This window comes from Cuculus canorus, chromosome 8, assembly GCF_017976375.1.
Source record: "Cuculus canorus isolate bCucCan1 chromosome 8, bCucCan1.pri, whole genome shotgun sequence".
NCBI classification, from domain to species: Eukaryota; Metazoa; Chordata; class Aves; order Cuculiformes; family Cuculidae; genus Cuculus; species Cuculus canorus.
The window spans coordinates 34,335,468-34,356,107 of NC_071408.1; the positions used below are offsets into that span (position 1 = coordinate 34,335,468).

At 40.4% G+C, this 20,640-nt stretch overlaps 1 protein-coding gene across 6 annotated transcripts in view; it reads left to right on the forward strand.

Annotated features, from left to right (window-relative positions):
- BTBD8 (BTB domain containing 8) overlaps positions 1-20,384 on the forward strand; it is a 35,341-nt gene extending 14,957 nt beyond the window's left edge. Inside the window, exons 9-18 of one of the 6 annotated variants that reach the window (XM_054072502.1) lie at positions 1,095-1,277; positions 2,123-2,260; positions 3,293-3,422; positions 5,927-5,988; positions 7,068-7,689; positions 8,004-8,094; positions 8,340-8,384; positions 8,664-8,800; positions 9,884-12,226; positions 13,407-13,712. In XM_054072502.1, the coding sequence (XP_053928477.1) occupies positions 1,095-1,277; positions 2,123-2,260; positions 3,293-3,422; positions 5,927-5,988; positions 7,068-7,689; positions 8,004-8,094; positions 8,340-8,384; positions 8,664-8,800; positions 9,884-12,226; positions 13,407-13,579 (3,924 nt within the window). In that variant the 3' untranslated portion in view covers positions 13,580-13,712. Of the gene's footprint in view, positions 1-1,094; positions 1,278-2,122; positions 2,261-3,292; positions 3,423-5,926; positions 5,989-7,067; positions 7,690-8,003; positions 8,095-8,339; positions 8,385-8,663; positions 8,801-9,883; positions 12,227-13,406 lie in introns of all 6 variants that reach the window. The other 5 variants (XM_054072497.1, XM_054072498.1, XM_054072501.1 and 2 more) reach the window with 5 other exon arrangements.
- The last annotated feature ends 256 nt before the right edge of the window (positions 20,385-20,640 follow it).

Consider the following 20,640-nt stretch of genomic DNA (forward strand, 5'->3'; position numbering starts at 1 on the left):
AGCAATTCATAAAGCTTGTAATTTGAGTCCAGGGGGAGCGGGATCAAACTGTAGGTGTATACTTACTCCTTCATTTACCCTGTATGTATGGGAGGAGACTAGGTTTGCCCACAGATTAGTAAAAGAATAATAAAAAATAGTTTAACAGTGGGTGGCCAGGTTTTGTTGTAGCTAAAATACATGTGAAGGAGACCCACTCTGCTTTCTACTTTGGATGGGACAAACATGATGATAATCTGAATTTACAGCAGGGGGGATTGTCAAATATTTATCTGAATTGTTGCTTTATCCAGTGTTGCTGATCTTACTGCATAATTTATCAGTGACCTGTTAGGTCACGTTGAGTAGAGCTTCCAGTCCCTTCTGATAACCATGAATTGCAAGTTCTTTAAGTGATGTGTTAGCCGGTGGAAGCTGCCCTCGGGTACCGTGCTGATGCAGTGCACCAAGGAATCAAAGGCACAGACCAGGGGAATAAATACTAGGAAAGATGTTTTGCTTCTTTTAAATGTAACCATAAACATAACTGTCACATTTCTTAGCAGAATGTCAGACAGCAAAGAGGGTAAGTTCAGTTTAAGTTACACCTGGGAAGAGAAGTATTTGATGTCTGACTCCTTTAAATAAGGCAAAAGCATTCATAACTATGCAAATGCGTGAGTATTTCTGTATTCTGAACGCTAGGCCATCCACACTCACCTAAAACTTTCACTTGCCCATTTTATTCAAGAATTTAGTACAGCTTTCAGTGACCCAACAGTTTTCTCTCTACTCAATTTCGCCATTTGCCTTATTTCATTCTGGTCTGTGGTATGTAATGACACACAGCTGGAAAAACTCAATAAACCTAGTGAAAACTTTCCTTCCTGACTTTGGCAGGCACAACAGAAGTGGTGTATTTTCCTTTTCTGCTTTAGTTTCAAAGGTAGGTTCAGTGCTCAGAATTATCCAAATCCAAATGTATTCCGAGGAGGGAAATGAATACGTGACTGGATCGTCGTGTGAGTCTTCTGCAACTGAACAGGAGCTGTTTTACGAGCAGCAGTTCTTGGGTGATTACTTGGCAACAGGCTGATTTCTGTTTTGATTTCAAGAACCATGAGAATGCCGCTTTCCTTCTGATGGAGAGCGACCGGCTGATCAATAGCCTTCCCCACGTGAAATGGACGGAGGCGGCCGTGGCCTTGGCATCCAGGCTGCGAGAGGAATGTGTGACATTCATTGTGGCGAACTTCCTACGTGTGGTACAGAGTGACAGCTTCTCTGGTTTGCTGCAGGTAAAAGAGCCCTCGAGCTGTTGTACACTTCCAAATGAATTCTGTCACACTTTGGATAGGCCAGGCTGCTAAGCCATCACTGCAGTTCCAGCTTCTGCTCTAAAGTACTATTCTATGGAAGCTTTAAAAAAAGATACAGGCAATGATAAGTTGTTGGGTTTTTTTTTTTGATAGTGGGTTTTTTCATTGTTGTTTTAAAGCACATTAATACTTTGATGTGCAGAGTTGATGCTGCGTTCCGGTTCTGTGCTGCGGTGAGCAAAAGCTTCAGGGAATCGACTCGATGATCCTAAAGGTCTTTACGGACTGAAACCGTTCTGTGATTCTGTAATTCAGTGGGACGGTTTCTGTGTCACAAAGAGATAAGGATGCACATAAGCTTTGGAAAAGCTGTCGGACCCTTAGAACAGCAGCATCTGCCTAGAAGAATTATTGAGTATTAGCAGTACACTCAAATTTCTACATCTTTGGGTCTGCAAGAACGAAGCAATGGTGCAGGTCCCAGTGAGACCGCACCCAGGCATCCAGCTGGAACGTTTGTTAATGTGTATAGACAATTAAAACAACTAACAGGGAGCTATTAAAACATTTTGTATCTAGAGTTGCATAGGGCTGTGAATTCATCACAGCGTGCTTGTTCCTAAGATTTGGGTTAGTGAGAGGGCTCAGGATGGTTTGCTAGAGGACTGGGGAGGGGTAAGGCTGTGGAAGGGATACAAAACTAGATGCTCGGCTTTGGAATACCTCATGCACGGCGTGACAGCAGATCCTTTCTGCTCGGTAATTCTTTTGCATACGAAGTACACTCTTTTGTTTTAAACAGCTGCCTTTTGTTGTTTCCTCAGGCACAGGCAATGAGCAGCAAACCCGACCTTCTAGAACTAATTTTTAATGCAATTGAAAAAGGTATTAATAATGAAAATAGCTGCTTTCTCCTTGTAGCTGTGGATACATTGTTGGACTCCACAGACGTGAAGGAGAAGGTAGGTTTTTCAATGGGCCGGTGGTGTTTCGTGAAGAGGTTCAAATCAGATGATGTGATTTGAGTTCAGGCTCAGTCCTGCAGCTGGGGTCACACAGAGAAGCATCTGCATAAATCCCACGTCCTGATAGAAATGCAAATGGTGTTGGCATTTGTTCACTGGTTTAACACACCTTCAAGAGAAACCCCAACTATGGCAATAAAAAAGTGATTGTATACTACTGAGAATGTAAGTCTCACAGGCACCAGTGCTCTGTTATCTTTACTATCGCTGTAAATTTGTGATGAGAAAGAGCTGACCAAAATGTTACATCATCTGAAACTTAGAGGGAAGAGAGCTTATTCCTTTTGTATATCTTTCCTTCTATTTGTAAAAGTCATAGCTATGTTTGGTTTTGTGCAAGCCTGTCCTCTGAAGCGAGGATGCCTCTTAATCTGGCTTGTATTTTTGGACTGGGGGAGGTGTCCGTCTCCATGTGGGTAACAGACTGTGTGTATCTGCTTAATCTAAATAATGTTTAAGTTGTGGTTGACTGTAATGCTGGGGATAATTCATGAATAATATGGCATACTGATTAAAATCCAGCGTGATGCTGCAAACACAGAATGAAAAATAAATGCACAGTGAATTACTGCAATCTGGTGCTGTTGTAGACCCTCTTGGTAAAAGTAATGAAAATTTAATCAGATACGTTATTTTTCCCTAGAGTATTTGACCTTGTTGTGACACAGCTGACAGTAAAGAGCTGTTATGGGTTCCTTCAAAAAAAAAAGAAAAAAAAGGAAGGGAAAAAGAAGCAATGTAGTGTTTTCTAGCGTGCCTTGGAGTGACTTCGGTTTAAAGTATTGTAAAAATCACTGTGGTGGGCAATAATCCTTCTAAAGCAGCGTCCCCGTCTACCAGACCATTATAAAATATAAGTGATGACATCATTGATCTAGCTTAGGGAGTAAGTGGATTCTGAGAGGAATAATGACTGGTTGCCATGACAATGTGCCCCTCGCCAGCTGCTGATTTGTTCCTTGAACACAGGGCTTTACGTGCGAGATCCAGGCGCTGCGTGATAAGCTCTGGGTCTTCCTGGTTCAGTCTTTTTATGCTGTTCGGCACACAGAGGGCTGGAAGCTGATGAGGCCGGACCATCAACAGAAAATACAAGCAGGTATGTCTGGCAGCAAATGGCGTTAGAGTTTTTTAGCTGTCCATTTAGTGCATAGAACATAGGTGGTATTGTGGAGCCAGATACAAACTAAAGCACAGTTTGCAATGCTGTGGGGTTGTGAAGTGGTATTTGGAATAGAGGTGTGATTGCATGCTAAGCTACTTTCAGATGTGGAAATCGGTAAGTCCTTTGCTGTGGAAAGGCTCCCCTGCTTTTCTTTTTAGGAGTGCTTACAGTAAGAACAAACCCATGTAGATTGAGTCTGTCCTTATTTACAGCCACTCTAAATTATGGAAAATACTGCAGCAGGATTAAAACCCTTATCGGTCTCATTTTTAAGGAGATAAGCACCGTGGCTGTATTAAATTTGCCCAAAGGAGATTATCCATTCTATGAATTCCATTTCTGTCCTTTATCACTTTCTACATGATGTGTAAATGCCGCTTGTCCCTTGCATAACGCCGATCCCGTGTGCTGTGAGTAAATGCGGACAGCTTGCCTTCCCAGCCGGGCAGTCTCGAGACACCGTGTCTGCGGCTGCAGAGCCCCCGGGAGCTGCATTCTCCTCTCCAAACCTTAACGGGCAGCACTCCCAACAACAAGGAGGTTTTGTTCCCAGTGTTTCTTTGTTAGGACGTACATGAGTCTTCTGAGGGTGTGGAGCTGATGATGGAGTTCGGGTTGTGGCTGAATATTAGCTTTGACAGCAGTGTTAGAAAAGAAAAGATCATGGTCAGGACTCGTGAAATCGAATTACTTGTGATTCAAAAAAGAAATAAACATGTTGGCGTCCTGTTTTTAGAGACATTCGTAGCTAGGATATGGTAGTTATAAAATTGATGCCTGTGTATAGATGGAAATGTTATTGAAACTGCATGCTGAGAAAAGGATGCAGGAACAGCCTCTAAGCCTGAGCTCACTGCTACTGCACAAAACAGGGTTAGGGTTTCTTCCTGGATTATAAAATCCTTCAAAGCTGTGGAGGTGGCTTTTGAAACAGGGGAGAGTTTTTTGGTTTTGGGGTGGTTTATTTTTTAGATGATTGTCCCCTTATTGCAAATAATGCTTAGGCTGCTTTGCACCAGTGTTTTCAATCCAAAAAACATTTCAGAGCGAGGTGTGCTCTAGCTGTCCAAGCTCCATCTTGCCAGAAATGGGTTTGTTTTCTTGTTAGGTTAAATTGTAACTCTGAGCTAGCACACGTTCTGTGTGTAAACAGGCTGAAATGTTTGCGTAAATCATCCAGTTTTAATGACAGGCAGAGCAATCATACAATATGGGCAGACAAACTGTAATCTGCAGGTGAAAGAAGTCTGGGATAACTTAAATCGACTTTCATCCTAAGGCTCTCTGGTGCTGGTTTATCTTGTAGAGATATAACCTGTGTAGAAGTAGAAGGCTGTAATAGAGGAGGAAGAATGCCACAAGAAGACAGATTATACTGATGGGTTTTTCATTCACAACATCTTGTGTTTCCTTAGGCACAAGTTCATGTGGATCTTGTCTGACTGTTGGTTTGTATTAATGTGCAGAGTCACTGCGGGAAGAAGGATTAGATCCCGGGGGTGCCATTTTCAGCAGACCTTTTGTGGTTTTTACAGACCTAGATAATCATTATTTTTAGTATCTACAGTAAGAATTCAGCAGGACTTTTGTTTGTGTTATCCAAAGATACATTTTTAACCTGTATAAATAGTACGGCAGAAGTTGAGGCACTGAATGATTAGGGTTTTTTTAATGCAGTTATTGCAAAATCTTCTTTTCAACTGTGACATGAATGCAAACAGAAATGAAACCTTATTGATTCTGGGCCTGTACAGTGTCTATAAATATCCTTTCTGTATTCTACAAGCGCAATTGATTTAAAGGCTTTATTGAAAAATGCTTCCCTCACCGAGCAGACCAGTCACAAAAAAAAAAGGCATTCACTGCCTGAAAATTCCCTGTGACAATCCCAGGCTTAACTCTCATGACATTGTGCTGCACGCTGTCTAGAGAGGCACTAGGACCTTGCTGTGTATACTTAAATGTCTTGGCTTTACTGCTTTTGAAAAGCAATAAAATTTACAGTAATCAATCTCCTCTTTCAATAGTCTAAAGAAATAGTCTATAAATTACAGTACATTGCTTAAAAGTCATGAGTGCTCTAAACTTGAAAGTCTCTTTTGGGGGAATTGTGTACACTTTCAGAGGTCTTGGTGCACTGTGATGTTTGGGTGAGCTGAACCTGGACAAACACATGTGTCTGACGATGGAAACTGGGAGCTAGCAGAGCTGAACAGCTCGCTGGCGGCTGCGTGATCTCATACTCACTTCTTGTACTGAACATAAAGCCATCTATTTCCAGTGAACATTTCCCGTATCACCAAAATTAGCCTCCTTGGAGTAATTACAGGACCCAAAGCACTGCTTTCTGGTTTCACATGCTAACTGAGTAGGCCGGGTTGTTTTCTGACTCCCTTCTTTCCTGCTCAATAGTAAAGAAACTGCTTGTTCTTTGACAGCTGCAGTTGACAAGGGTGATGACCGAAGGCTGGGCAAAAAACCTGTGTTCACTAGTTCTCAGGTAAACTTTTCTATCCAAACATTACAAATGCTCAGAAGCTTGTAAATAAAATTATTTTCATCAGGTGTTTTAAATTCAGTATTAATTTGTCCTATTATTTAATGGAACTTGCTTTTGAATAATGTGTATTTTTTTGGCAAGCTGTTATTTTTGCAGTCAGTCGAATCCAATACTGTAAACATCCTAGGACTCAGCCTGTGTTCTGCTACGTTTTCAAAGAGATCAGCTCAAATGAAAGACAGGAATTTGTGTTCAGAATCTCACATTCCGCTGGGGCTATGTAATGAGACAGATCTGTTTCCCAGAGCAAATGGTTTGTATGGAGCTGACGAATCTTCACCATTATCGCAGACCACCACGGCCCTGAGCGTGTTACACTCCCGGGGCTCAACAAAGAGCTTTAACGCCCTCAGCAACTCGCTCATTGACACTGAAACCACGTTACTATTTGGTAGAGAAACATTTCACGTGATTTGACAGTCTTGGATGCATTGTAGTGACACTGGTATCACAGAGATTCCATTTCATGCACTTAATTCTCAGTGTTTCAGTGTATATTTTCACCTGAGAGAAAAAGTCAATCTGTCAATCTTGTCACTTACCTGGCGGACGCGCTGTTGGTAATGGTTAAAAACGTCCCCTGGATTAGAAATTATGTTTCGGGTTTGTGTTTGTAATAATCCGTAGTCTGTAATCATCTTTGGAAAACATGCGCATGTGACTCCAAAGTAGTTTCTTCTCTTACTTTAGCAGAGACTAATAATATAAAATATTACAGAGTAATTTGTCCAAGGTGAAAGTGAAACTCTACTTAGATATTTCTATATCCTCTGTGTAGAGCAGTATTTCACGTGTGATGTGCTAGGTACTCTAGTTCTGGTGCTTTTATATCTTTGAAAGCTGGCAATCTGAGCTCAAATACATGGTTTTTATAAATTATTTTTGTGCTGAATCTGGTCACTTTAGATCACCTACTACTTACAAAGTAGCTGTGTTTTGGGAATGAGAGATTATGGATAGTTTGGTGTTATAAATGTCTCTTGTTTTGGTTTTACTTCACCTGATGCTTTTTCTTCTAGCTAAACAAATCTGTTACCAAATCTGTTGGCATACGGGAGCACTGCAAGAAAGATTGCTGGGGAGATCCTTCCACTAATCAGGATAAAATGAAATCGGATGGATTAGGAGCATCTGGACATACATCAAGCACCAGTAGAAACATTGTTGTTAAGGCTTCAAAGCATGAGGATGCAAAGGGGAAAGATGGCAAAAAAGTAGTTTCCAAGATTGCTAAGGATTCAAAATCTGGGGAAAAACCTGCTTCACCAAAAGCTAGAGCTGTTATAAAGACCAAAACAGAAAATAATGGCTCTGTGAAGGCTGAAAGCACACTTACCAAGCAAGATACAGAAAAGACATCATCTGCAGGTGGACAGAAAAATGTGGGAAGTGGCAAAGGACTAAAGAACCATGAGGGGAAAGTTGCAGGTGCCAGACCTAAAGTCCTGACAGTAACCTCCAACGTGCAGATCAAAACAAAACCATTGAAGAAAGCCCCGGGGAAGGAGTCTCCCCCCGGAGGGACTGTGGCAGGAGCTGCCAGCATGTCAGCCAACTCAAGCACAGAGATCCAGACTGCAGGTGAACAGGCAGAGGAACCCAGAGAGGAAAGACTGGTAGAAGAAGGGAAAAAACAGACAGGTAATTTTTTTAAATGCCCCTTGCTGATTTGCCCCAGGCTGCTCACACAAGGAAAACCGGCCTGGGAAGCATTAAAAAAATCTGCTATAGATTGATGAGTCGCCTTCTTCCCCTGTAAATGAATATTAACTTAAGAATATTAAGTTTATCTTCTATTAACTGATATTGTTGATCAACTGATATCCACAGAAAATGGTTTTAGAAGTTCAGCTTCTCTGCTGTTTTCAATAACCAATCTTTATATATTGGTATTCTTCTCAGTACTTAGATGCAATGCATTTCCCCCTATAATTAACCTTGAATTTACTTTACAGCAGTGAAAACAAAGTCATCTGCAAAGACATCAAATGGAGTCACAAACAACAAAAAAAAGACTGAGCAGGAGGCTAGTACCGTGGCAAGCAGGTGTGTTACCAGTCCCTGTTCTGGTTTACATACTTATGGGGATGGCAAGGGGTGTTCGCAGAAAATGTTTCAGGTGAACTACTAAATTTACCACTAAGTCAGTGTGTTCACTTTAATCTGAGAATGGTTGTCAGTTGTGTTATTAGCAAAACAATTTGAGTGAGCTACTGGAAACGCTGTAAAGATAAAATTGGTTTGGGTTTTGTGTTGGATTGCTTCACGCTAATATTTTTAAATTGTTATAGGTCATTCAGAGTTCTGCACGCTGGAACGGTTAACGACTGCACAAGGTGTCGTAAAGTTACTGTTTGTGGGGTGGTTTAGGTTACACCAGACAGGAAGAGAGCTTAAGCACTGTGGAATTGTGAAATGGGTCATTTATATGAGTCTATCAGAAAAATATATGTATGCACACATATAGTCTTTATTTTCCAAAAGTATGCCTTTTAGGTGACATTTTCAATCTTTGTAGATGTGTGCCTATTAAAACACATGTGCTTGTTTAAATAGAATTAAACATTGCTAGACCTTAAGCTTGGAAGTAACGGATATCATAATTTCTTTTTCAGTCTGACAAAAAAAACAACTGGAAAAGGGTGTAATGAACAAAACGTACAAGCTCTAAAGAAAAAAGGGAACGTGAGTAGCAATTCTGCAGCACAGCAAAAGGCTCCAAGCACACCTACCAGTTCTCCCAGGAGCCAAGGTAAAGATTCACACAGCAATGCAATTGGCATGTTGGGCGAAGCTTTGTCTTTTTGTTTTAGCACAAGCATTTGGCCAAAAATTTCTGAACAATTCTGTGTATTTTCCATGTGTCACTCTTCGAATCCTCAGCTGTAAAATGCAAATGAACAGTGTCTAAAAGACAGTCTGCACTGCCACGTGGTGTGTTCTTGCGCCTTTTTCATCTGCTCTGCAGAGTCTGTTATTTGCACTTCTGCACTTGGAACCAAGACTGTGAATGCAACAGAGACTCTGTAGGTCAAACATTTATGGTATGCATCAAAGATCCATGCTTCAGGCCTCTTTGTGGGCTGTTAGTCCAGGCCTCCCTTTTTTGGTTGCCACTAGTGACAGCATCGCTGACACTGACCACAGACACGTACGTGATTTCAGCAGCTGTTTGTATTGAGCATGGGAAGTGGCACTGTAGACCACAGAGAGGAAACCCTGCTTTGTAAAGAGGCAAGTGTGAAGGATGCAGCTACTTTTAATCCCATTTGGACTTGGCACTTACTGCAGGGTGCAGGGAGAACATTCAAGTTATATTATCTTAAATGCATTAGGATATAGAAAACACAGGTCCTGTCAATTTGTAGTCGTTAAAGCTCTTGCAATATTGTCTGACTGAGCAGGGACATTAATCCTAGTATTCTAATCACATTGTAACTAATGTAATTATTTTCTGCCTCCTGTCATTTCCTCTACAATAAAAATTGAAAGCAGCACTCCTCTTCCTGTGCAGTGTTTCTGTGCCCTGTTAGAGAGCTGCTGCTTTCTCCTCCAGTGCTGACTCCATGCTTCAGTTACAGGTTGCAGGAATTCCTTCATGTGTAGTCTGTGAAGTGCTTTAGTTTTAAAGGCAGCATGTTAATTCAAGATGTTGGGTTTGTCTACTGCTTGTTTAAGATCTCAATTCTTAATTCTTTCACAAGCCTTAAATCTCTTAGTTGCATAAAAAGCTGAGGAACTTGCTTATCAAGACAAACGCGTGTCAACATGAATTTAGTAAATACACTTTGACTACATAGGCAACCCTTATAGTCTCTTTTTTACTGTTTGTTAGGACCTCAGGCAGAATCGCCAAATTCACTGAAATCAGGAATGTCTCCAAAACATAATGAAGAAAAAAATGTGTTACAACATCTGTTTCAGACAGCGCTCCCAGAAAAACACCCTTCAGCCAAGAAGAGGAGTGTGAAGCAGTCACAGACTCCTGTAGTGAAAGCCACTGCAAAAATCCCACCTAAAACACAGGCTCTGTCGAAGCATGCTGAGATTGTGAATAATAAGGACCTGAAACTGAAAACAAGTGGGCAATCTGTATCAAAATCTAAGTCCCTTGCACAAAAACATTCACGGAGTGAATCTCCTGTTGTCCAGAAGAACGGTCACGCTGCTGAGCACAGCAGCTCAGGACAGAGACTGGAAAAGAGTGTGGCTGAAGCTGTGGCAGGGCAGCTGCACGGCAATAGCGAGTGCCGCTCTGTGAAGCAAAGTGCATCTTTAGCATCTGGGGTGGGAAGCAGCAGCGAAGAGAAGCTGCTGACGTCCTGTCAACCCAAAAACCAGAAATCATCAGATCCTTCTGAAAGTGTGGAATACAAAATACAATCCGAATCTTCTTCTGTAATTACAGGGGAAACTGTTTCTAAACTGCATGTTTCGCTGCAAAACAAAATGGAACCAAAGCAAATCTGTGGATCTCAGACTGGAATTAAACAGGTGGAGGATACAGAGAAAGGTGATTACACAGCTGAATTTTCCTGTCACGCGCCGTCTGCCAGTGATGGACACTCAGACTCTTCCAAGGAAACCAGTCAAAATGTTACTGTTTCGGGAGACCTGGCGAAACATTCAGCAGCAACAAAAGTCTGTACTGAACAAAGTGATAAATTAAATGCTGAAACAAGTGAAAATGCTTTACCAGGCTTTTCCAGAACAATAACCAATGAAGAGGATGGAATGTCATCTCCTCAGCTTCATATGGAGGGGTTTCTTACAGCTGATGAGCTGTGTGATACCTCAGCTTTAAGTGAATACCCATCGGTTACAGCAGATTTAGATGATGTTTCAGAATGTTCCACAGAACAAATTACAGAGAAATGTTCCCCTAGTTACACAGAGCCCACAGATCCTATGGAAACTCCAGAAAACCATGAAAACGCAGAAATTCCCTTTGTGGACCACTGGAGTACTGGTGCGCTAGATCCAAAGGAGAGTCCTGAGTCGGATACTGGCAGTGCAACCACGTCCTCTGATGATATAAAACCAAGGTCAGAAGATTACGATGCTGGAGGCTCACAGGATGATGAAGGATCCAACGAGAGAGGGATTTCTAAATGTAGCACTATGTTATGCCATGATTTTCTTGGAAGAAGCAGCAGCGACACAAGTACACCTGAGGAATTAAAAATCTATGACAGCAGCCTAAGAATAGAAGTGAAAATGAAAAAAGAGGGTTCTGATCTCTTCCGTGTTAATTCAACGAGTGACGATGAAATACCAAGAAAACGACCTGAGATTTGGTCCCATCAAGAAGGTGCAAGGCCCAACACCAGACAGAGCAAAAGTTCTACTTTCTGTAATACACAGTTTATTCAGGAAGCAGATCAAGTTTCTTCTTCTGCTGATGAGACAGAAGATGACAGATCTGAAGCAGAGAACATTGCAGAAAGCTTTCCTCCCCCAAATGTTCCTACTCAACAGTTCCAAGGAATTGATAACTTAGCTTTTGAAGATGCCACAGAAAATGACACTGTAAGTCAAGAGTTTTCTAAAAGTAAAAATTTCAAACGATCCGTTTTACTGTCAGTAGATGAATGCGAAGAGTTGGGATCTGATGATAGAGCAGAAACTCATACTTCACGTCAGCATTCCATAGAATCTCTTACTCCTTCAGAAGTATTTGACAGTGGTTCTCAAGAGCACCATGGAAAGACTTTTTATTCAAGATACTCACTGGAAATCGAAGATGGATTTTTGGATTGCAAACAGCGTAAGGATAGAGATGATAGGTCGGAGAAAAGCGAAAGTTCTCTCTTACATCTTCATGGCACTGATATCCCAGGAAAGGGGTATCAAGATGCTTCAATATCTGAACAAAATTGCCATGAGAAGCTGTGTTCAGCAGCGGGCTCGGGTCCAGGAGAAAAAACAAGTGTCAGTAGGAAGAATGAAGTGGTGAGTGAGTTTCTCCAGTGCAATAAAAACATAGACAATGATGCAAAATCTCAAGAAAGACCATGTCATTTGGATCTTCACCAGAGAGAAATCATTTCTGATGGGCAAAAGAACAGCTCTGCAAAGCCTGTAGAAGCCAGTAAGAGTCAGATACTGACTCAGGAAGTTCAAGTGAGAGACAGTCCCCCAGCGGCGACTGAATGCGCTAATACTGATTTACTTCCAGGTAATGTACAGAAATAGAAACATTCAATCATTCAAAAGTAGTAGGGGAAGCTTTGCCAGTTTGTCTGGTATTGAACCCTGCACTGAAGTAATTTTGGCTGAAACTATTAAATTTTCATATTTTTAAGTATTTCCCTTGGGTAGAGAATGCCTGTCTGTCTGAAATGTCTGTCAGTATCCTGCTGTTCAATGAGAAACCTGACTACAAGAAGAGAGGGTTTGTGCAATGCTAAAAGAAAGATTGGATGCAGCTGTCTGTACATCAGTTATTTTTGATCCAATCTAACATTGACAGCATCAGCTTTTGATGGAATCTGAGTATTTGTTTTGCCTGCTTGACAATATATAGTATGTCTGAATGGGATGTGCAATAACTCCAGTAATAACCTTGCCTAAAGCGCACTGAACTGTTTGCCCAAACAGCTATATGCATTATTATTACTATTTGAATTTATTTATTTATAGATTATAAACAAACCTGGATCCTTCTCCTACTGAATATAACTGAATATATGCCATATACCTCAGTGGGAGCAGGTTTGAACTCTGGTTTAGAGCTTATGAGATGTCTAAAAGTCTAAATTTTACCAGTAAAAGCTTATATCCTATGAGAGATTATACTTAAACTAATGATATATACAGAAAAGTTCTAACTTGTTTCATGTAGCTGGATGAATACTTGTCTAGTTTTGTGTTTTGTCTTCTTTATACCAATAATTCAGTCTGTTTATCCCATCAAAAATATGCAATAGTATTGATGGCAACTATTGTGTATTGAAGAGTAACGAAATGCTGGTGATGCTCTGTGTTCAGCCAGACCGCAGAACAAGAAGACGTACAAAGTTGTACCATTTTTTTAAGCTTGCTTGCCCTTGCCTGCAGCTGCCCTTGCATGTGCAGTGTAGAAATAAGCCTTGTGGATGAACTATTTTGTTTTTAATTCTCTTCTAAGCTGACGTAGCTCAAGTCACCATTCAGTAATCATTCTCTATTAATTCCCTCCATGCACCTCCTGGTCTAAATTTAATTTATGTAGTAAATGAGAAATTTCATGTGCGTTAAGTGTATATTTGCATTGTCATTTTCTGTATCAGAAACTTAATTATGGAGGTTATTGTTAATTACCAGTGGTGATTGCTGCTTTAACTTAATTTATAAATCATACTTTGTTTTTTACATAGGAAATAAATGCCTCAAATTTTGTCAGTTTTTCTATTACCTTCCATCCCCTCTTTTTACCCTGGTTGGATTGTCCTTCCTGAATGAGTTAAATTTTGCTCTGCACAGCCCTGAGGGGAGGATCATCTGCAATTTTTACATTGTACAGTATTGTGAATTATTTCAGGAGACATAGATGATTATGACACAATGGCACAAACCTGCCTGTATGAGCATCGGCCTTCCAAAACCCTTTCTCCAATATACGAGATGGATGTTGGAGAAGCAATTGAGCAGAGGATGGATTCAGAAACAGCAGTTCTAGATGTGGATTTTGAAGATCAGCAGTTTGCAGAGCAGGACTGGACTCTTCTCAGGCAATTGTTATCTGAGCAGGACTCAAACATAGGTTTCAAAAACTCTGTTCCTGAAGACCTTAACTTAGCACAATGTCTTATCAATCAGACACTGTTTCTGGCACGCGATGGTTCGCATCCTCAGGGTACATCACAAGTTGACACATTCAGTAGGTGGACTGAACTCATGTCTCCACTTGATGACTCTTCAGCAAGCATTACAGTAGCAAGCTTCTCATCTGAAGACTGTTCATCCCCTCAAGGGGAATGGACCATTCTTGAACTGGAAACCCATCATTAAGGTGATCCGATGTTTGCAGCTGAACTCCAACCTGTTCCCTAAATCTATTTTTGATGAGTTGTTTCCATACAGTAATGAAATACTGCATCAGTCAAGAACAAGCAATTCTTAATACTGAGGCAATCTTTCTGGTATAATGAGGTAAATATGTTAATTTATAATCTAGTTTTAATCACAGGTACGATAATTTTTTCAAGGCTTAAATGTGTGTCTTTTCTAAAAATGAACTTTGAGCATGTATTTTCTAGAACTATTAGAAAAATTAGGTTACATGAAAGAAAAATCTTGGTTTCTACCCTCCTTTTCTCTTTCTTTCTAACATTTAATATTCTCATTGAGCAGGAACTTAAAGATGACTGCACAATTAGTAGACTGTTCTCTTTTTTTCTCCTCTCTCTATATGGTGACTTCATTTTACAAGAATAAAAATTCAGAACAGTTGTGTTGAAAGGTGATGTGTGCCAACGCTGCTTTCAATGACAGAAAAATACACTTGTGTTTAAAGAAAACGTTTCAGTATGAACCTGCCTTGGGCTTTATGAGCAGCTTGTTTCATCTGTTTCTTCCAGATTGGATTTTTGTATTTTCGGTTTGTTTTGTTTTGAAGTTTCCAATAAATTTTTTAAATTGTCTTTCCTTTAACTGTAGTCCATCAGAAGGTCGGTGCTACAGGGTGACCACTGTTTATTTTTTGGAAATAGTTAAGTCAATATTTTTAATGTCATAGTGTATGAATTCTGAGGAGTTGGTAGAATGCTGCTCCTGTTCTAAAACAAAAAACAAGGTATGTCTGGTATCTTCACATGTATCTCGGTCAGAAGTAGTGGCCAGTGTTCCATCAGAAGTTTGATGTTGACTGCAATTACATTCAGGTTTCGGTTCATTACACTGTGGCCTTCTGACGCTCTCTGAGGCACGGCAAGACTCTTAGGAATCTGGTTTTATTTGTTCTCATAGATGCTACAGTTTTGGAGGGTTAAGGGAATACTTACTTCTTCTAGCCTCTAGCATAGCTTTTATATTGAGACAAAATGTCAGCGTAACCACTCTTCTGACTAAGTGGAACAGAATATACTTCACTGCTCGTTGTGCTGCTTTTGGGTGTGGACAGGACCAATTATTGTCTCTTCTGGTTTGTTGGGGGAGGGAGTGAGTAGCTACTCATAATTCTCACCGAGTTAGAACTCCTCCTGAAACATCCAGGGACACTTTTCCAGGATGATATTTTCCCTGCAGCCATCAGCCCTCTGAGAGATCTGCATTATGGAAATAGCAGGGCTTGTCTTTCGCACAGCTGGGAGTCTGAACAGGCAGTGTTCTCCCTCCTCTCGGTCTCTAACAGAAGTGCCTTCAGACTTGGGTGCTGTAGGGCAGAAAAAGGCTAATGACTGTTCTTTGTTGTTAAAACTGTTTAAGATAAGTGCACAGCTTAAGCTAGCTATAACCACCAAGAATAGGGCCGGGTTTGCAAGCTTTTGCACAATTCCAACTGTGCACCTTAATTCTCTTTAGAAACTTCCTTTTGTTTTCTTCAGTCAGAAACTCTCAGTTGGGTGGAAATATGAACTCGCTTCAGCATATGACTCTCTATTATCTAGAAAGCCACTTTGTTGAAATTCTGATACTGAAGTAGAAGTGGTGTTTTATTTTCCCCAAATTAAATGGGGGAAGAATTTTATCTCCTCCTTTAACATCAAGGCAGGGGAAAAAAGGAAAACCTTCCTTTCTCTTTATGTCAATAAAGAAGAAAGACTCAAAACTCATGTAAAGGTTGATGTTCAGTCTCATCATAAATATCTTTCCCCTACTCTTTTAGCTTTTAGCAGCATAAATAGTCTGAGATGACACAATTCAAAGTATTTTAAATGTAATATGCTGCATTAACGCCAGTCTTCATTTTGGGTGAGTTAGAAGAACCAAATTTTTAAGAGAATCTATTTTTCACCTTCAACTTTATCCACTGTCAGTATAGACAGTAACCTTTTTTGATAAATGAAAGAACCATGGTATTAGCCATAGGAGATGATGAAACTCTGGAGCAGCTCTTACAGAAGGCTGAGGAATGGTATTTTCTCAATTTCTATGTAAAAGACTACAGTAAAAGTTGTTTAAATACAATTTAATGAACTTTAAAATCCTGATGCTATTTTGGCAGGGAGCATTCACATGCTAAACAAAATGAAACGATGGAAAGAAGATAAAGGATTAGGAAAAGGGACAGAAAGTAAAAGAAGGGTCCCTTTTGTCTATTTTTTTTTTTTTGTGCTTTAACCGTGCTTTTAACTTCATACTGAATTGAAAAAGTAACACTGAAAAGTGGCACACAAAGCTCTGTTGTGTGAAATGCAATCACATATAGAGGGGTTTAAACTCTTTTCTTTCTTTGCATTTACTTTTCCAGTTGTGTGACAATTAAGTTAGCTTCTTTCTCCAAGTTCCCGGTGAGGTTGCAATTCCTTTAGCAGTTTTGGGGAGGCCAGTGATTAGGATTTGGTGTTTTGTTCACTTGGTACATATGCAGCCATAGCATCCAGCTTCTCACAGCCAAGGCGACTCTGTAGAAGCAGCAGGGATAGAAAGCGGTATTGTTTTTCATTCGCGTTAGCAGAGTGCCTGCGCGGCTCAGTCAGAGCAGCGTCCCACTGGCGAGACGTTGTACAAACACAGAACAAAAACAAGGGCTTCCCACTGAGCAGTTATAATCCAGGCTAAGACAAAAGACAAAAAAACATGGATGGAAAGGTAAAATGAGAGCGTCAGTATTTGTCTAGCTGATTAGCAATGGTTTTGGCATTCCATCAATTTAAATATAGTCATTTTTTTATTCTGCAGACATGATGAGAAGGGAAGATGTAGCAACAAGAAACAGTGAAATTTAGAGGCGAGGACTTAGAAGTCAGAGTTTAAAATAGTGACCCTGGGTTTACTTGACGTGAATGACACGTTATGAAAGTGAAAAATAAGGGAGGATGTTTGATGTGTATGGATTAAGTTTAACATAGGCCAGGCCTCCAAAGATTGATGGCAAGAGGTACTATTACTAGTTTTGTTTGGAAAATTAGACTGGAGAAGTAGCTTTGCAGGTTTTTTCATGTATAAGATGCTAGCTAGGATTGTATTAGTGGAATAAAACACTGTCAGATGTATTGCAGAGAGAAAAGCTAAGGAACTTGAGGCCCAAATGCTTAGACCACGACAGGAAACTGAGGAAAGTGAAGGTTCATCCAAGTTATTGCCAAGGAAATAAACAAAGATGATAACAGGAGTCAAACCAGGATGGCAGGATATAAGGGGAAAAAGCATCATAGGCTTCATTGAAGATGGCCAACAAGAGAGGTGAGTATAAAATAGCAGTTTTGAGGCCAGTTCAGACCGTGTTCTCGAGTACTGTGACCAAAATAATACCTTGGCTTCCTAAGAATGAAAGGCAAGTAGTGGCCAGTTTGGTACAGGATGATGGAAGTGCAGGAAGGAAACTGAGCTTCACCTTTGGCTCACAAAGAGAGGCAACAGTTAAAGCATGTCGGTTAATAACAGATTTTGGGTTGGTTTTGAAAGGCATGATATTATACCAGATCTATATAGTGTAGCAAAAGAAATGAGGAGACTGAGAGACTAAAGCAGAGATCAGGAAGACGTAAGTGTGCGTGAAAGCTCAGCAGGTTGCTAGGGCTGTGTCAGGGTCTATAGCACATAAAATGGTATTATTGTTGTTGTTATTATTTTGGAGGATCTAGTGGGCGTGTGTTCCTCACACAAAGGCTGTCTGTCGGAGCTGTTCCCCAGTGTTGTCTACCTAGTTTCTTTCAGGGAATGTGTACAAAACAAAAGTAATGCCCCTGTTTTGGGTACAGATTACGGGAGACTGTTTTAAGACTTCTAATATATATTATTGCTATCTGGAAAGTAGTAGCATGCTCATTCTACTTTGCTCCAGCAAATCTAAACCTTTGCATGAAAGAATCGAGAACTGCTATTACATCTGTTGCTCAGAACCAAGACACCTAAGAGGTCATTATTTCGCTTCCGCTAACATCAAAGGACAAACTCCTGTTGACCTCGGCTGAAGCACATTCAGGGCTTACCCATAGTAAGTGCATGTACTAGAAATGCTATTTTTCCAATGTATCCATTTCCTAGTTTTTCAGCTTTACTAAGGTTGTACAATTGTAGATGTGACAAATTGCAGCTGGAAGGACTTCAATTTAGAAGCCATAATTGTATGCTTTGTGTTAATAGTTCATGACCGGAGTGATTTAACATTGAGACGTTGATAGATTACTTTCTTGCCAGAACTACGCAGGATCTGAGGACAAAGATAGAATGAGAAATAGCAGCTTTGTAACAACAGATTATTCCATGGGAATGGGCTTTTAGATTTGAAATCCAATGTAATTAGAAGCTCTCATCTCTTGCAGCAAAGCCAGGCTGGTTTGCAGCTCTCTTGAACACAAGCTACGGGTGCTATTTTTTGAAAAATAAGCTTGACTCTATTCCTTGGCTAATTTAAACCCAAGCTTTGTATCAATAACTACTGCATGTGTGTAAGGCAACTAGACCTGTAACAGAGGAAAGTGATTTAAATATAATGTGGATTATCAAGTGGGGAAAAAGACTGAGTTTGATTTATTTTCTTATTTACTTTTGGTACCTAATAACTGGAGCAGATCTGCAGGGCATGCCTGCACACACACCTGTTTGTTTCTTGCATTTGACCTTCTTTATCCTTTGCTTTGCAATCCATCCTGTGTGGTCAATTAGGCCACAGTTCTGCAAGCACAACAGCGAATCCACTTAAACATTTGCAGATTGGCTTTCAGGTTAATGTGCACTTTTCAGAAAGGGTAATGGAACTGGCACTGGGGGCAGGCACTGTGCTTACTGGGGTTTTTCTATGGTACTCAGCTTAATAAGGTTGTAATCCTGATGAACCATCTGGACGCAGTTAAAAGTATGAAATAATAACGAAATTCCATTAAGTCGCTTCACTGTTCTCCTTGATTTGTTGCTGCAGTTCCCAGCTCACAAGGCTGTTCCATTAGAGAAATCAAAGTCCTCAGAAACATAACTCCTTGCATTATGTGCAACAACAGATCTTTTGCTGTTGCACAGTAAAATACGAATACTTGATGAGATCTTCAATAACTGAAGCCTCAATAGTGAGAGGGGGGGTGACTATACCTCAGTAACTAGGTATATTTAACCAGCACATCAATGAGTAAAATAGTGTTTGTACATTAACAAAAGGAGTGTTAACCGGATTAGAGTGAGTGCGCGTTCTGGTGATCCTCGGCAGGGGCTCACATGTACAGATCGGAGGACTGACCCCGGTTACCCAGGCAGTCCTGGGTTTTACATTTATGCACACAACTAAAAGTGACTGCCTTTTTCTCAGCTCCCACTGGAATTATTGTGCATGGTATCAGATCCACATTTATAAAAATCAGGATATTTTTAAGTGTCTGAACAGAAAAGCTGGTTGGTAACCCAAGTAAGCAGTTGGACTCACATAGCTGACTTTCTAACGGTATAAGCCAGTTTTGAGGCTGATCTCACCAGATGACATAATTCTACAGCATTCTCTTTTATGCAATCCTTATCTAGTCATTTGTGTGATTTTTCTTACACTTGTGTTTAATGAAATCGTTTTATTTATTCACTTTTAAGTGTGGCGTGGCATCCTGGCTCTCCATAGAACTACACCAGTGCTTAAAATATAAACCATATATCTACAAGCCAGATTCAGTGGAGGTAGCAGTTTGTTACCTTCACAGGATGAGGTGTTTGTCCATGTCCGTGAACATGAGACCCATCTGTAAGTCAAACTTCCTTCCTGTAACAACACGTCCTTCTGTATCTTTGTGGTAAAGAAGGAAACTTCAGTCTCCATTTTTGGGATTATCCTGTTCTATAAATCAGGATTAATCCTAGATATATATAGTGGAATGCATTTGGAGAAGAGTTGGAGTCACCACCTGTAGTCCATGGCTTTAAGGTCCTAGAATATTTTGGTCTCTCTATCTTTGGGAGAGTGAGGGGGGGATGTTAAGCTCTCAATGAATGCTTGCATGTTTTCCACTCACTTGCTTTTCAAACCTAGGTAATTAGCTGGGACCTAAGTAACAAGATTTCTAAATGAAACATGGTCTTCTGTTCCAGAACCTCTGTACGGTCGCATCATCCCACAAGCTTCCTTTCCCATGCTACATACTGAAGATTCTTAGTTGATTTCTGTATGACAGAAAATAATAAATCCGATCTGTAACTCAGCTGCTGAGTCACTGTACTTCATTGAACTGGTGGGCTGCTGCCATCAGTTTTTGTGTTCTGTAAACTGCAAAAAAAATCCTTACTTCCCTCCTTTAGCTGTTTAGCGAGCCTTTACTCCTTTTTCTTCTCTAAAAGGAAAAAAATACTTGTTCTTAGATCACGTCATCAAAGAACAAGGCAGATGCTCTGTGTGAAGATGAATAATTAGTTCTCATGTAAGAATCTATAGGGAAGGAAGATGTCTATGCCACCTCCCTACAACATCAAAAAATAGTGCTGAGTTAGAACGCACAGGACATGGCCCACGAGAGCACAGAGAAACACTGATTT